At 43.7% G+C, this 15,951-nt stretch overlaps 1 protein-coding gene across 6 annotated transcripts in view; it reads right to left on the minus strand.

Moving 5' to 3' along the window:
- The window catches only part of OSBPL7 (oxysterol binding protein like 7), a 113,258-nt gene that overhangs the window by 77,694 nt on the left and 19,613 nt on the right, over nt 1-15,951 (minus strand). For 5 of the 6 annotated variants that reach the window (XR_005555501.1, XM_039333302.1, XM_039333304.1 and 2 more), the window contains exons 6-12: nt 10,208-10,333; nt 5,305-5,431; nt 4,684-4,787; nt 4,348-4,440; nt 3,865-3,997; nt 2,908-3,056; nt 1,653-1,760 (exon numbers count right to left, since the gene is read on the minus strand). Coding sequence is in view for 5 of the 6 variants with exons in the window: in XM_039333302.1 (XP_039189236.1) it covers nt 1,653-1,760; nt 2,908-3,056; nt 3,865-3,997; nt 4,348-4,440; nt 4,684-4,787; nt 5,305-5,431; nt 10,208-10,333 (840 nt within the window). In the remaining variant the exon portion in view is untranslated. The remainder of the gene's footprint in view (nt 1-1,652; nt 1,761-2,907; nt 3,057-3,864; nt 3,998-4,347; nt 4,441-4,683; nt 4,788-5,304; nt 5,432-10,207; nt 10,334-15,951) is intronic. The other variant, XM_039333305.1, reaches the window with a different exon arrangement.

A 15,951-nucleotide genomic window follows, 5' to 3' on the forward strand; every position in this document is an offset into this window, starting at 1 on the left:
ATTTCTCAAAATATAAATTAAATTGGTAAAAACTGTTTCAAAGAAACATCCCCCCACAAAGCACCAGTTTTTTATGCTGCTGAATTTCTATCTTCACACATGCTTTTTCCTGTTCAGCAGTCTCTTTGGAAAGAAATGTGCCCTTCTCTTCTACAATTATTTTCACTACCTTCTTTTTATCAAACTTCTCACTTTCTGAAAGATTTGTCACATAATTTAGGCCACATCATAAGAAACGCTGGTATTTCAAGAACTGTTAAAAAATCCCATCCGTTCCTGCTTCCCTAATATTATATACATTTTTTTTACATACAGTATTTTTAACCATACAGTATTTTTAACCAGAGTCAATTTTAAAGCTAAAGTAGCATAAAATCTAAATAAATAAATAAAACAAAGAATTTATTCAGCTTTTTTATGCTGTAAGATCTGGAACTTTGAAAGGTCTGGAACTCTTAATTTGTATCAATACTTAGAGGATAGAAGATCATAACATTAACAAAATAAAACTTTCATATGATTGCATTTGACAAAATTAAGGCAGAGGATTTCATGGTTTCTTTCACTGCCTCTCAGACAAAAAAAAAATACCCAGTTCTACAGTAACAGGGAACATTTAATAATAATAATAAAGTTGGAAGGGACCTTAGAGGTCATCTAGTCCAACCCCCTGCTCAGGCAGGACACCCTATACCATTTCAGACAAATGGCTATCCAGTCTCTGGAGCCAGGTTGTTCCACTGGTTAAGTTTCCCCTTAGTTCTCCTTAGTCCTAGGTTGCTTCTCTCCTTGATTAGTTTCCATCTGTTGCTTCTTGTTCTGCCTTCAGGGGCTTTGGAGAATAGCTTGACTCCCTCTTCTTTGAGATATTGGAACACTGCTATCATGTCCCTCCTCGTCCTTCTCTTCATTAAACTAAACATACCCAATTCCAGCAACCGTTCCTTATATGTTTTAGCCTCCAGTCCCCTAATCATCTTTGCTGCTCTTCTCTGTACTCTTTCTAGAATCTCAACATCTTTTTTACATCGTGGTGACCAAAACTGGATGCAGTATTCCAAGTGTGGCCTTACCAAGGCATTGAAGAGTGGTATTAATACTTCACGTCATCTTGATTCTATCCCTCTGTTAATGCAGCCTAGCACTGTGTTGGCCTTTTTGGCAGCTGCAGCACACTACTGGCTCATATTTAAATGATTGTCCACCAGGACTCCGAGATCCCTCTCACAGTTACTACTATTGAGCAAGGTACCCCCTATATTATACCTTTACATTTGGTTTTTCTTGCCTAAATGTAGAACCTTACTTTTTTCACCACTGAGTTTCATTTTGTTAGATAGCACCCAGTGTTCAAGTCTGCGCCCAGTGTTCAGTGTTTATTTATTTTTATTTTTAAATTTTAATTAAGATTATATAACCACTTATCTCACTGCTGTGACTCTGGACAGGTATAACTGTCAGATTCCACAAAGCAGGAGAGAAGCTCTTTTCCCTTGTGATAATTCTCTTAGCTGCTTACCACCCTTTCCTCATGCAGCTTAAGGAAGCATTTGTGTGTTAATACACAGTGATCATGCTAAAGATATATTAATTGTTCTGTGACTTCTGGTCATAGAGCAATTCAGTTACTTTTCACTTAGGGAAAGGTTTACCTCATCAGCACCGAATGAGGCAAAAGAATCCAGAGTAGTATCGGAGGAAACCGAGAGAGAATGAAAGCGGCGCATACATTCAGGATTGTCAAGAGTCTGAAGAGAAGCCTGAAAGGAGTAAAAAGAGTTTTTATTTTGGCACAGGGGAAATGAGGAAATGAATGTTAAGAGTTGTACATTAAAACTGGGCACTGAATATTTCCTAAATTGTAAAGAAATTAAGCTCTGTCTTATTTTCTGACTTAAAGCATTCAATCACATGCAGGGGACTAAATACATTTGCCATGAATGAATGGTAGAGCTTTTTACCAATTTGGTGGTAGTTATCCTCACCTATCCCCAGTTAAATGGGTAGACCAGTGATGGCGAAACTTTTAGAGACCGAGTGCCCAAACTGCAACCCAAAATCCACTTATATATCGCCGGGTGTTGGGTGGGCGTGGCCCGCTGGGTGAGTGTGGCCCACTGGATGGGTGTGTCTACGGTGGTCATGGCAGATGGTGGGTGTGGCCAGGGTGGGCGTGGCCAGCTCAATGTGGAGAGAGATGCCGGTGGGGGGGCGGGCAGGGGAGATCCAGGGGCTCTCTGGTGGGTGGGGTCGTAGGCAGGAGATTCATCCTGTGGGGTGAGGTGAGGCAAGACGAGGCAGGGCGGGGTGGGAGTGCCATTGTCGCAGGGCAAGGCGAGGCAGGGGCCGGGGCGACTGCTGCCTGACACCATCGGCCCCCTCACACAGAGGCCAGCGAGCGCATGGGTGCTGGGATGCATCCGGCTACGTGGGACCTCAGCGAGTTAGTGGGCAGCTAGTTGAAGAGGATGCCCACAGAAAGCTCTGAGTGCCACCTCTGGCACGCATGCCATAGGTTTGCCACTTCTGGGGTAGACTAAAGCCAGGCACTGAGTTCTAGTCCCACAGTAAACATGAAGGCCAGGTGGTGACTATGGGACAGATGCTTTCTCTCAGCGCAACCCACCTCATAGAGTTGTTTTTGTGAGAATAACAGAAAGCAGGAACATATCGTATGCCACACTGAGTATTGCGAAATAAAGCTGGAACGGCATCATCATCATCATCATCTTTCCAAGCACTAATTGTTACAAATACAGGAAATATGATGGGAATGGGTTGATGGGGAGATCCGTTCAGTTCATGTAAAATGACCTATTATTGTTCTGGGCTGCGGGATGTAGGAATTTCTTAGCTAAGCCTTAAACCAATACTTGATAATTCTTTCAAAGGATCATGACCCCTTACAACAGTTGTAGTAGAGTTGATGCCATCTCCAAGGTCATCCTGTGCAGAAGACAGAGTGTCACGTTGCAGATCTAATATCTGCTGCAATTCTTGGAGACGGTCACGCTCGGAGTTCAGCACAGCCAGGACACTGCTGAGAGAACCGTGAACTGGCAACGAAAAAGTTACAGACAGCATTATATTCAATTAGTGCAGAGGATTCTATATCAGGAAAAGATTCTGGAATCCTCCGAATTTTAACTTTCTTGAAGAACCTCAAATTTCTAGTTTTATAGACTGCAATTATCAAAGTGGAATTAATACATACTCAAATAGATAAGATGGTGCCTCCAGACATTATGAACTTCAGTCGTCATTAATAAGCAATAGCAAGAAGAGTAGTCCAAAACTTCTGGAATGTAAGATTACCTATTCTTGATATGTTCTTGAGGTCCAATGAAATCTCACAAGATAGAGTTAATTTGATGTTTGTGTGCAAGCAAGAGAGACAGTGTACCTTCAGGAGCTGGGGAGAAATCTTTAAAGACACAACGTTGTTTCCCCTACTGAAGGGGGATAAAGCTATCCCTTAGATAGCTTTATTGGCCGAGCATGGTAGAAGTTGTAATTCAATATATCTGGAGAGCAACAGATAGGCAAGGCTCCTTTTATGTATGCTTCCCCTATTTTCCAAAAGTAAAGTTATGTAATATATCAACAAAGTCTGTACATTTTATATAGGTCTCAAAAGGAATCAGAACTCTCTAGATCTCATGGCTGTGACTGATTGTGATGAAACATATTTCTCTGGAGAATTTAAGAGGGGAAGAAAGAAAATAGTCAGAGTCCATAAAACAATGGTTTCATTCCTCTCCACAGTCCAAGATGGAAATCAGTGTCTCCCACTATACCATAGTAAAAATAAGACAGTCATCCCTGAGCTTTTGATACAACTATTAATATCTGCACTGAGCTCACCTTTCTGAGCTAAGATCCAGAAACTTCTTTGGAGTTGGCTATACTCTGGAGGTACGCTAAACATGGCCTGGTTCTGACAGGACTCAAAATATCTTGAGAGATTGGGAACGGAGCCATGCAGGCGTCCCACCTGCTAGAAGAAAAACCAATTGGTTTTAGGTACCCACAAAAACTTCCCTATCACAAATTCTTTCCTATCCAATTCCTTAAGATGATTCCTTTCTCTATCCCAGAAAAGTACCTCATCTCCATAATCAATAGTGGCCCTTCTTAATCTAGGGATGTAGTCAATAGTTCACTGTTAATCACACCGATTGGTAGAAACTCTTTGGGCCCTTCATCCAGCCCTCTCTGAAGATCTAAAATTGGGATCTTCCACACAGCAAAGAATCTCTCCACTGGTGATTGAATGCTTCTCTCACTCTATATCTCCTACCTTTGTGCCAAATGCTGTCTACCACATCCATCCCCAAACCATCTCACCCTGCCTATGGTGTCATCCTTTGCAAAGCTCTGAGTGCACCAGATCCGCGTCGATCTCTTTGCCTTTCTGGGTCTTTCTGTTCCTGTTGAAGTCTGTAAAATCAAGATGCAATCTCAAACTGTACAACCATCAAAGATCAATTCCAAATCAAAATGCTAATCATAAGCTAATTGCAGGAATGCTCTGATTTTGTAGTTGTTACTACAGCAGTGATTCATAACTACCCTAAGTAGTGTGAAAGTAACCTTGTAGCCTTTGACCAAATATGTTGCTTAGGGTTTTTTTAATGTAAAACTTTGTAGAAAAGAAATGCTACTAACACACCTGTACCTTACCTGACTACTTGAGATTAAAGGGGCAGAGGGAATGCGGTGGAGAGATTCCAAACTTTGTAGCATGTGGCTGAGTTCTTGAAGCTTTCCCTGACATTCTAAGAGTTCTGGAAAAAACCGAAATCATTTAGAAAAGTATAGATATGTTATACTTGAAAAGAATTTGTACTGCCAATGTGCAGTACAAAAATAGCAAAAGTAGACTAGGAAATAGGAAGGCAGCATTTTCTGTTCTCTCAGAATATCAAAACACCAGACAATCAGTCACTGTAAAAGAACACCCACTGGGGGAAATTTGCAAAGGGTGACCTACACTGAAAATGTATTTCACTTGCTAAATTCCCACAAGAATCTACAGTATTCAGTAACCAAAACCTGCAGAAAATTTATTGGGAAAAACTTGCCCTCCTGTCCCATAAGCCTACCCATAACAGCAGATACTATATTGATGTAGTTAACTGGTCAATCCCTTCATTGGATATCTACTTACTCTGGAAAATTCTATTCTAATCTCTTTGTCTCTGAAGATGAAAGCTGGCTTGGAAATAGCTAAAGCTCATGCCATAAGCATTGTAACTACCATATAAGAAAGATCTTCTGATGATAAGAAGGTCTCATTCTTACCTGCTGAGCACCTGGCTAGTCCTTTACTGTCACTGAGCCAAGAATTCACCTTTTCCTGGGGACTGGCCAGTGAAGATAAGGCAGGGGCACTTTCTGACATCAATATGTGGCGCCGTGAGCTACAGGCCTGCAAGAATGAAGCAAGACAATATAGGAAGAATGGAAACTAGAAGCAAAGAAGTTGGGTAATCCAGTCCACTTCAGAATCTAGGATGGATCTTCAGCCTGTAGAATTCTTGGGTATCCCAGCCAATCTGTAAAAGATGCTATCACGAAATGGAAACCATAGAGAACATTCCCAACTACATAAGAAACGTGTCTGAGAAACTGATTACAAAGGAGAGTTTGGATAGAACCATAATGCTGATATTGGCTTCCATAAAATACAATAGTAGAAATATGTTTCTTAAATCCAGCTTGTCTTCTGAAGTCTATGTGGAATTTTCCATGTCATTTTCTTAACAATAGTTTAGAAGTGGTTAGCCATGACTTTTTCTGGGATTTTTAAAAACTTGTTGCTTTAATGTCCCATTTTAGTAAACAGACATAGGATATCCTGATGGATGAATAGAATAGAGCTGGAAGGGACCATGGGATTCTTCTAGTCCAGCCCCCCTACCATTTCAGACAAGTGACTGTCTAGTCTCTTCTTAAAAATCTCCAGTGATGGAGATTTCTGAAGGCAAATCGTGTAGTACTACACAATTTCTGAAGGCAAGCTCTTCCACTGGTTAATTTTCCTCACCTATTAGGAAGTTTCTCCTTAATTCCAAGTCGCTTTTCTCTTTGATCAGGTTCCAACTATTTTTTCTTGTCCTGCCCTCTGGTGCTTTGGAGAAAAATTTGACCCTCTCTTCTTTGTAGCAGCCCCTCAAATACTGGAATAATGCTATCATGCCACCCCTATTTCTTATTTTCTTTAGACCAGGGGTCTAAACACCTAAACACCAAAACACTCAAAGAGTCACTTGGACCCATTTCCCACCAAAAACAAAACACCGGGAACCACAAAACCCTTTTGATATCTAAAATGAAGATAACACTGCATATATCCTTTTTTACCTTTATTATAGGTGTGTGTGTGTGTGTGTGTGTGTGTGTGTATACGTATATATGTTATGTTTTCTGAGGTTTTCGCGGGTATTTGTATGTAGGTCTTTGGTTGTTCGGGTTTTCTCCCGCGTAAAATTGGAAGTGTCTTGGCGACGTTTCGACAAAGTCCCATTCGTCATCTTCAGGCTGGTGTTTTCAGCTTCGTGCTGAATGGGACTTCGTCGAAACGTCGCCAAGACACTTCCAATTTTACGCGGGAGAAAACCCGAACAACCAAAGACCTACGTATATATGTATATATATATATATATATGTGTGTGTGTGTGTGTGTGTGTATACACACACACACAAACACACACACACAGGTAAAAAAAGGATATATGCAGTGTTATCTTCATTTTAGATGTCAAAAGGGTCTCTCTCTCTGTCTCTCTCTCTCCCTCCCTCTCTATCTGCCCTTGGTCTGCCCCTCCTCTTCCCCCACTCTCTTTCTCTCTCTCTCTTTCCTCTCTCTCTCTCTCTCTCTCCCTCCCTCCCTCCCTCTCTCTCTCTCTCTTTCTCCCCCCCCCTCTCCTATCTGCTGCTCACCTAACAAGCTTCAAAGTGTTGTCCAACCAGCTCAGGGGTAGGCAATCTCGTCTCTTTTATGACTCATGGACTTCAACTCCCAGAATTCCTGAGTCAGCCTAGCTGGGGTAGCTAGCTCTCTCCTGCCCTTCCTGCTTCCTGCTTCCTTCAGAGACGTAGCAAAGGGAGGAGCTCCGCCCAGTAAATTTTTCAGCTCCTCGGAGAATACTGTGAGTGCATTCTCTTTTATACACACACACATATACACACACACACACAGAGAGAGAGAGAGAGAGAGAGAGAGAGAGAGAGAGAGAGAGAGAAGCAGGGAAGCGCAATTGCCTCTCTCTGTCTCTGTCTCTCTCTGCAAAGGCAGAGGAGGCTGGGAGCCACAGGGGAAGGCTCAAAGAGCCGCATGCGGCTCCGGAGCCGCAGGTTGCCGACCTGTGCTTTAGACTAACCAATTCCTGCAGCCATTCTTCATATGTTTTAGTCTCCAAGCCTTTGATCATCTTAGTTGCTCTTCTCTGAACTTTTTCCAAAGTCTCAACATCTTTTTGTAGTATGGTGACCAAAATTATTTGCAGTATTCTAGGTGTGGTCTTACTACGGCTTTATAAAGCGGTACTAATACTTCGCGTGATCTTGATTCTATGCCTGTTTATACAACCCAGGATTGCATTAGCTTTTTTGGCTGCTTCTGCACACTGCTGGCTCATATTCAAGTTATCATCCAGTAGGACTCCAAGGTCCCTCTTACAGTTACTATTTTTGAGCCAGATCTCACCTAATCTGTTCTTAACCTCTGATTTTTCCTGTCTAAATGTAAAATTTTGCTTTTCTCCACATTAAAGTTCATTTTGTTGGATAGGGCCCATTGTTCAAGTTTGTTAAGATCTTTTTGGATTCTGAGCTTGTCTTCTGGGGTGTTGGCTATTCCTGCCAGTTTAGAGTCATCTGCAAATCTGATGAGTTCCCCTTCTATTTCCTCATCTAAGTCATTTATGAAGATATTAAAGAGTACTAGGCCTAAGACGGGGCCTTGTGGTACCCACTGCTTACTTCTTTCCATGTGGATTTAGTACTGTTGAGGACTACTCGTTGAGTACGGTTTGTCAGCCAGCTACAAATCCATCTGGTGATGATGTTGTCTACGAAAAACCTTTTTCTAGCTTACCAAGAAGTACCGTATTTTCTGGCGTATAAGACGACTTTCTAAGCATGCAAATTGTCTCTGAAGTCGGGGGTTGTCTTATACACCAAGTCGTCATATACGCCGGAAAATACGGTAACTTGCCGTCTACTTTGTCAAATGCCTTACTGAAATCTAAGTATACTATGTCAACGGCACTTCACTAGTCAATTTAGTCATTTTATCAAAGAATGAAATAAGATTGGTTTGGCATGATGTTTTTAACAAACCCGTGCTGGCTGCTAGTTATAACTTTGTTTGCTTTTAGTTGTTCACACATCTGTTTTTTGATTATCTTTTTCAGGATCTTCCCAGGTATTGATGTTAGATGGATTGGTCTATAGTTTCCTGGGTCTGTTTTTTCCCTTTCTTGAAGATGGGAACCACATCAGCCCTTTTCCAATCCTCATGTGCTTCCTCAGTGCTCCAGAATTTTTGAAAGATATGGTACAATGCTTCTGAGATAACTTCTGCCAGCTCCTTCAGAACTCTGGGATGTAATCTGTCAAGTCTCAGTGATTTATATTCGTCAAGGTCATATAGGTGTTCTCTTACCATTTTCCTGCTTATTTTAATTTTTGTTTCTAGTTTGTCTTTTGCAGTAGGTTTTTGAGTATGTTGGGCTATAATTTCTTTTTGTTTGAAGACTGATGCAAAGAATGAGTTAAGCAGCTCTGGTTTCTCCCTACTGTCTGTTATTTCCTTGCCATCTTCTCTCTTTAGCGGACCTTCAGTTTCCTTGACTTTTTTCTTGTTATTACTATGTTGAAAGAAACTTTGTTAATTGTCCTTGACAGTGCTTTTTTTCTAAAAAAAGAAAAGGTGCCGGAACTCACACATGTCATACAACCCACTTTTGCCTACTTTACAAAGTTCCATCCAAAAATGATGCTGGAACTCCGTTCTGGGCGTTCTATGAGAAAAAGAGCCCTGGTCCTTGATTTCTTTGCAAATCTTTGTTCATTCTGAGTCTTTGCTTTCCTGACTTTATCTTTGTATGTTCTGGCTTTCTACTGATAATCAACCTTAATTATTTGTCCCTCTTTCCATTTTTTGTACTTGTCCTTTTTATCATTCAGCTTGTCGAAAAGAGCTTTGTGCAGCCCTGTTGGTTTCTCAAATTTCTTATTGGTTTTTTTTCCCAGTGGTATTGTGCTGGACTGGGCTTTTATGGTCGCATTTTTCAGAGTTTCCCACACTTCTTGAGTTGTTTTCCCCCTTTAGGATTTTCATCTCTGGAATCTTTCCTAGGTTCTCTCTGAATTTGTTAAAATCAGCTCTTTTGATGTTTAAGATACTGGTTGGATTATTTTCTATTGCCTGTGTTTGCATTATACTGAATTCCAGTGGTCACTTTCACCCAAGGTTCTGGCAACTTGCAACCTACCAATTGCTCTATCACTTCTTCTACATTAGTAAGAATTAGATCCAGTATAGCTTTACTTCTAGTTCCTTCCTCCACCTTTTAGATGACAAAGTTGTTGCCTAGGCTGGTTAGGAATCTGTTTGGTCTCCCACTCACCGCAGATTTGGTTTCCCAGTTGGTATCTGGATAGTTGAAATCTCCCATTACTACTGTGGTAAATGGATATCTAAACCTGCTTAGTTTTCATTCAGCCAAGTTCAGCTACTGTAGGTACTGCACCCAGCTGGCAAAAACATTAAAAAAATACTCATTTCCAAGATGAATTTTACTGATACTTAGAAAAACCTATACAAACTCTTAGATCAAAACACACATACACATACACTTCTGGTGTTTCATATTACCTCTTCCAATTTACTAGGCAGCAAGATAATTTTTTTCTCCTTCAAATATAGTTTTATAGAAGCAGCACCTTTTCTTTTACATGCCTCTAAGTCCATGAAGAGCTCAAAGAGATGGGAGGAGAAGAGAATTATTCACTGGAATAATCTACACAACTCTGACCCATGTTGCAAAAAGTAATTTTTTGGATAGATACTATACAATTTTCCTCTCTTTGTATACAATCTACGAAAAACAGTAAGAGACATTTAAGATGCTCCATTACCACATTTCAGAAGAGATGCATGCCACCAAGCAAACAGGCTCCATTTTATGGTACTCACTTGTGAGGGATGAGAGGCTCTGTTACCACCTGTCATGAACTGTCTTTGGGATGAATGCGATTTCTCTGCTTGCCGATGCAAGCACAACTTTGCAACCCAATTATTGAATAGCTCTTGAGATTTTATCTAAAATAAGTGAGGCCGAGAGAAGACAGCAAAATGTTAAGAAAATAAAAACATTTGTCCCAAACATTGTGATTCTGAGCTGCAGTAGCATACTGCATCTTCTGCTGGATCCAAAGTTTATAAGATGGTAAAAAATATCACAGATGTTTCATTTCTCCTCCCTGACAGCAACAGTTTAACAATCTGTTCCTTCTTTTGACACCCCAAATTAGTAATTGCAAGTAGCTTCTTCATTCATCTAAAGATAGCGTCAATTCTACTAGTGGAAATTGCACTTCCAATCAGATGGGGATACTAGATAATGTTTGAAATCTGAGACACAAAACTGATTTCTAGACCTTCAAAAGTTAGCATGTTTTTATGATCCTCATCTTAACATGATTCCATGGCAAGAATTTGTGTTTTTTTCTGATTTTTATGACTGATAAAAGATAGTAGTGTGCTATGGTTAGGATGGAGATAACAGTTGTTATTAAGAATTTATTTAACTTAGAAGATTTAAAAATTGCCTCATTTCAGAAACTCTGCAAAGGCCGTGGGATGCCTCGGATACTGTTATAGTAAATAAAAATGTGCAGCCATCAATTCATACAGGATCAACCTGCTACATTATTTGAAAAGTGCAAGAAAACATAACTTAGAAGCTCTGTTTTTAGCAATGGATGGATACAATCAAACTTCAAGATGCCATATACTCAGCTGTGCCCTGCATGCATATGCATAAATAATCCTACCATGAATGGGCCTTAAATATTCACCTGGGATTTGAATTCTATTTTCATAAAGCAACAGAACAAGGGGACTCTTTATCCTTTACCAGAGACCTAGAGAACGATAAGCAGTTGCAAAAAAAATACTCAGTGCAGATACTATTATGTCTGCTGTACTCCACAGGCATATATTAGATATTAGGGTATTACTATTCTGCAAAACATTTTCCTGCTTTACCACATGGAGAAATATTTTGTGGAGCCAACACAATAACCTTGCAAAAACATGTTTCAGATATAATTTGTCAGTTCAAGCCTTTCTCCATCACATACATTCTCATACCAGTTCTCAAATTTTGAAACAATGGAGAAGGGGCGTTATCTTACCTGAACGCCTTTTCTCAGTACGGAGATGGAGAATCCACCAATGGGTTTTCTCTGTCTGCCTGCTCTTGAGACCAAGTAGCCAAACTTGATACGCCCCCTCTTGCTAGGAGATCCAGTCTTCACAAGGGCGAAAATGGCTGATGCTGGACGAGGTGTTGGCTCTCAAACCCTTAAATTTGGCCTAATTGACCTAAAGGGTGGGTGTGGATTCTCCATCTCCATACTGAGAAAAGACGTTCAGATAAGACAACGCCCCTTCTCCAGTACAGGAGATGGAGAATCCACCAATGGGACATACCAAAGCCTCACTGTCCTGATGGGTGGGAAACAGATAAGGCCAGATTTATGTCCCTGGAGACCACCTGCTGGAGGACTCTCCGACCAAAGGAGGCGTCCGCAGAAGCGAAGCGGTCAATCCTACAATGGCATACAAATGGGGAGGGCAAGGACCATGTCGCAGCCCTGCAAATCTCCTCGATGGACGCCTGAGTGGCCCATGCCACAGATGTCGCAGCGCTGTGAGTGGAATGGGCTGTGATATGACTTGGAGCCGGCAGGGAAGAAGACTGGTACGCCTCCGCGATACAGGTCCTGATCCACCTGCTATAGTGCCAGCGGACACCTTCTGTCCCAGGGAAGCTGGACGAAAGGAAATAAAGAGGGCCTCAGATCTGTGAAAAGGCTCCGTGTGCTTGATGTAACCCCGCAAGGGCCCTGTGGACATCCAGTGTATGCCACTGCCGCTCCAAGTCATGGGAAGGATTGGGGCAAAAATTTGGCAAAATGACTTCCTGTGCCCTATGGAAGAGTGAGTTGATCTTGGGCACGAAGGTGGGATCCAACTGAAGGACTACCCGGTCTCAGTGAAAGATGCAAAGGTCATTCCTGACCGAGAGAGCAGCCAGTTCGGAGATACACCTGGCTGATGTGATGGCGATTAAGAATGCAACCTTAAGAGATAAGGCCCACAATGATATGGTAGCAATGGACTCAAAGGGTGATTTCGTAAGTGTGCAAAGCACACAAGGCAGCTCCCAAGAGGGATACCTGTGTACCACCCGGGGCCTAGTGCTGCATGCACCCTTGATGAAGGCGCGTATCCTAGGATGATGAGCTAAAGGAACTGAGCAATGTCGATAGAGCTGCCACCTGCCTACGAATGGTCACAGGGACCAGGCCTCTGTCCAGACCATCCAGAAGGTAGTCTACGATCTGAGGGATGGTTAATTTGTAGACCTCCAGTTGTCGTCTTCTGCACCAATGGCAAAAAATTTTCCAGTTAGAATCATAAATGCAATTGATCGCCAGACGACAAGAGGCCTGAATCATGGTAATTGCCCGTGGTGAGAATAACTCTTGAGTCATGATGCTGCACTCAAGCGCCAGACAGTTAACTGCAACCACTGAGGGTCCGGGTGTTGGAGGACCCCCTGGTGCAAGGACACGCGATGCGGAGGAATCCTCCATGGAGGAGACAGGAAGAGATTCATCAGGTCAGCAAACCAGGGCCTCTGTGGTCAGTACAGGGCCACGAGAATCACTTCCGCCTGCTCTTGGAGCAGTTTGCGGCTGGTTGCCAGAATGAGCGGGAGGAGAGGGAAGGCATAAAGTAGATTTTATGGCCACGGAGTCCGCAGGGTGTCCGTCCCCTCCGCCCCTGGAAGGTAATAATGGGAGAAGTACCTAGGAAGTTGGGCATTGTTTGACAACGCAAACAGGTTGAGGACCGGATGGCCGAACCTGTAGGAGATCTCGGAAAAAAGATTCGGATGCAATCCCCATTCCGAGGGATCTATTGTACAGCGACTCAGAAAGTCTGCCTGCTGGTTCTTGACCCCCAAGATGTGTTTGGCCCTGAGAGAGGCCAGGTTGGACTCTGCCCAGGAACCTAGCAGCCGTGCCTCGGACATAAGGGACTTGGACCTGGTGTCCCCCTGCTGGTTCATGTGGGCCTTGGATGCTATGTTGTCTGTGAGGATCAGTACGTGACGGCCCCTGATCCAGTGTCGGAATTGACGAAGAGCTAAGTGAATGGCCCTGAGTTCCAGCCAATTGATGTTGTGTCTCAAGTCTGCGCGGGACCAACAGCCCTGCGCAAACTGAGACTGTAGATGGGTTTCCCAACCAAATAGACTGGTGTCCGTTGTAATGGCTGTAATGTTGATGAAGCTGACAAAGCTATAAGAGGGTGGTCCGGAATAAAGAAGGACGCACAAGTGGCCATTTTAATTAGCGCCTCCGATATGCCCCCAATGACCGCAGTCTGGGATACCAGAGGGGTCCAGGCCTTGTCTACCTTGGGGACCTCCAGGGCCTCAGTGAGGTCAGTGGAGGTGCTAAAAAATTTTTTTTATCTGTCCTGCTTATGGAAGGAAAGGAGGAAGGGGAGACCCATTGCTTTTTGATCCTTTTAAGAAAAATAGAGGGACATGGAACGTGATGCTGGGCTGCCACCATTTCAAAAAGTATCGGATTTGGACTGGAATCCAATGTAGCCTGCGGCTGAGGGAACCGATCGGACCCTATGTTTGCCGTTGATGTGGTCTTGCAAAGCAAGGGATGAAACAGGGTTGGATTGAACAGACCTCCCGGTGGGGAGGGTTCAGGGGGAAGTTCCTCCTCCTCTGATAGATTAAAGTCCGGCTGCTCCTCACCCTGCTGAGATGAGCATCCCCTCATTGAGGATGTGCAGGAGATGTGGGTTCCTGAAGTATAGGGATCCCTGTAGGAGGGACATAAGGTGGCATAGCCGATGTGGAAGCCCCCTGTCCAGGTGAATGGAAGGACCGTTCTGCTAGAGTGCGGTCCACAACTTTGGATATCAGGGCCTCAAGGCGGCCATTGGAGAAAATGTCTCCAATGCCTGGTCCCGAGCCCTGCGGCCATTGGCGTGAAGGTGGCCTCTGGAGCTGAACCCGAGACGGTTGCTGTGTGCTGAACCAGTGCAGAAGGGGAACAAAGTGTGGCGGGAGTCTCTGTCAGAGACCACATGCCTTGAGCCAAGGCTGAAAGACCTAAAGGAAGGTCAAATTCAGGGGCCGCCATTTGATCCATATCTAATTTGTCCTGTCTCAGCACTCTTTCTCCAGAGCCTGGTGCCTATGGCTGGCTTGCTTTTCCGCCAGCTTGGAAGGTTTCTTGAGAGTGGCCTTAGCCTTGGTTTTGAGCTTGCCTGCCGCCTCTTGTTCAGAGGTTTTGTGCCGGCCATAACTGGAAGATGGGGAGGCACTTCTCATGGGTTGAGGCATCGTGGAGTCCTCCATCCTGGTTCAGCTGTCTCAGGGAAACTGAGACGAAGCTCTGGCAGGCAAGTGGTTAGCTGAAGCGAAATTGGAGCAAGTAACGAGGACTGCTCCCCTGACCACCTGACCAGAAATCAAATCTATCTGGGCTTTGGTCACAGCAATTGAGGCTGATGCTCTGGGCTCTGCCCGGAGGCCTTAGGTGGCTAGTCAAGGTGCACAAGAAAAGCCCCAATGAAAGGTGCAGAGGGCCTAAGAAAAGGCCTGGCAAGGAAAGGATGAGGCTCAAAATGGCGGCTGGGCAATTTGGGTGTGGTTGTATTATAGTAAGTTATCTGAAAAAAAAAAACGACCCCTCAAATGCAGCCTGGGTCAGGCCAACTACTGCAAGTAGGCTTCGTGGGGCCTAAAGAAGCTCCCATGTGGCGTTCAAAATGGGGCCGCCGGGAGTTGCCATAGCTTATTGTATGCCCAGAGTTGTGCAGCCTGAGCGGGGAATCAAATTCCTGAAAAGTTGAATAAATTGAGCCACCGATGAAGAACAGAATGATTAGGACGCTAAAGAAGGCCGTTTGAAACCTTGTTGCCTTTGGCGGTGGCCCAAAATGGCGGCCGTAACTTGTTCTCCGCTGAGAACAGCCTCCACAGGCCTCAAAGGCAAAATTTCTGGGTGCTGGGGCGATCACTTTGGCAGCGCTAAACGCTGTGCCGGAAAGGTAATCAGTAAAACTGCCTCCGAACGGCCAGAAAAAAAGAGGCTCCTAAGGCTGAATTTAAGTTTGTTGCCTTCGACGTTGTCCCCAGCTGCCGGAGATGACTCCAGAGGCCTCGAACTCAAAGCTGAATCACCGACCTGCAGTGTGAAATTCTGCCCGGTAGCTCAAAGAAGGGGAGGATGAAGGATATGTTCAAAGCAGCACTTACTCAGAAAGGTTTTCCCCAGAGCCCTGGGGAAAGGGAAAGAAAGGAAAGCTGCAGAGGCCTCCCCCCACCCCTCACACCTCAAATCGTCCGATTTGAGTCAGCACTGATCCCAGCGCTGCAGGTGAATAGTAGGGAAGGATTCCCTATATTATTTAATTAAATTGCTGAGGGGAACTATTAGGGAAAGGAGAATTCACCAATGGATCTCTAACCTGCTATCTGCTGAAAGAGCCAAACCTGACACGTCTTCAAGAGCTTAAAACCAAGTCAAGACAGGGTCTCCTAGCAAGAGGGGACATGTCAAGTTTGGCTACTTGGTCTCAAGAGTAGGCAGACAGAGAAAACCCATTGGTGG

The sequence above is a fragment of the Crotalus tigris genome, unplaced genomic scaffold, assembly GCF_016545835.1.
Source record: "Crotalus tigris isolate CLP2741 ecotype Arizona unplaced genomic scaffold, ASM1654583v1 scf7180000024472.5447098, whole genome shotgun sequence".
NCBI lineage: Eukaryota > Metazoa > Chordata > Lepidosauria > Squamata > Viperidae > Crotalus > Crotalus tigris.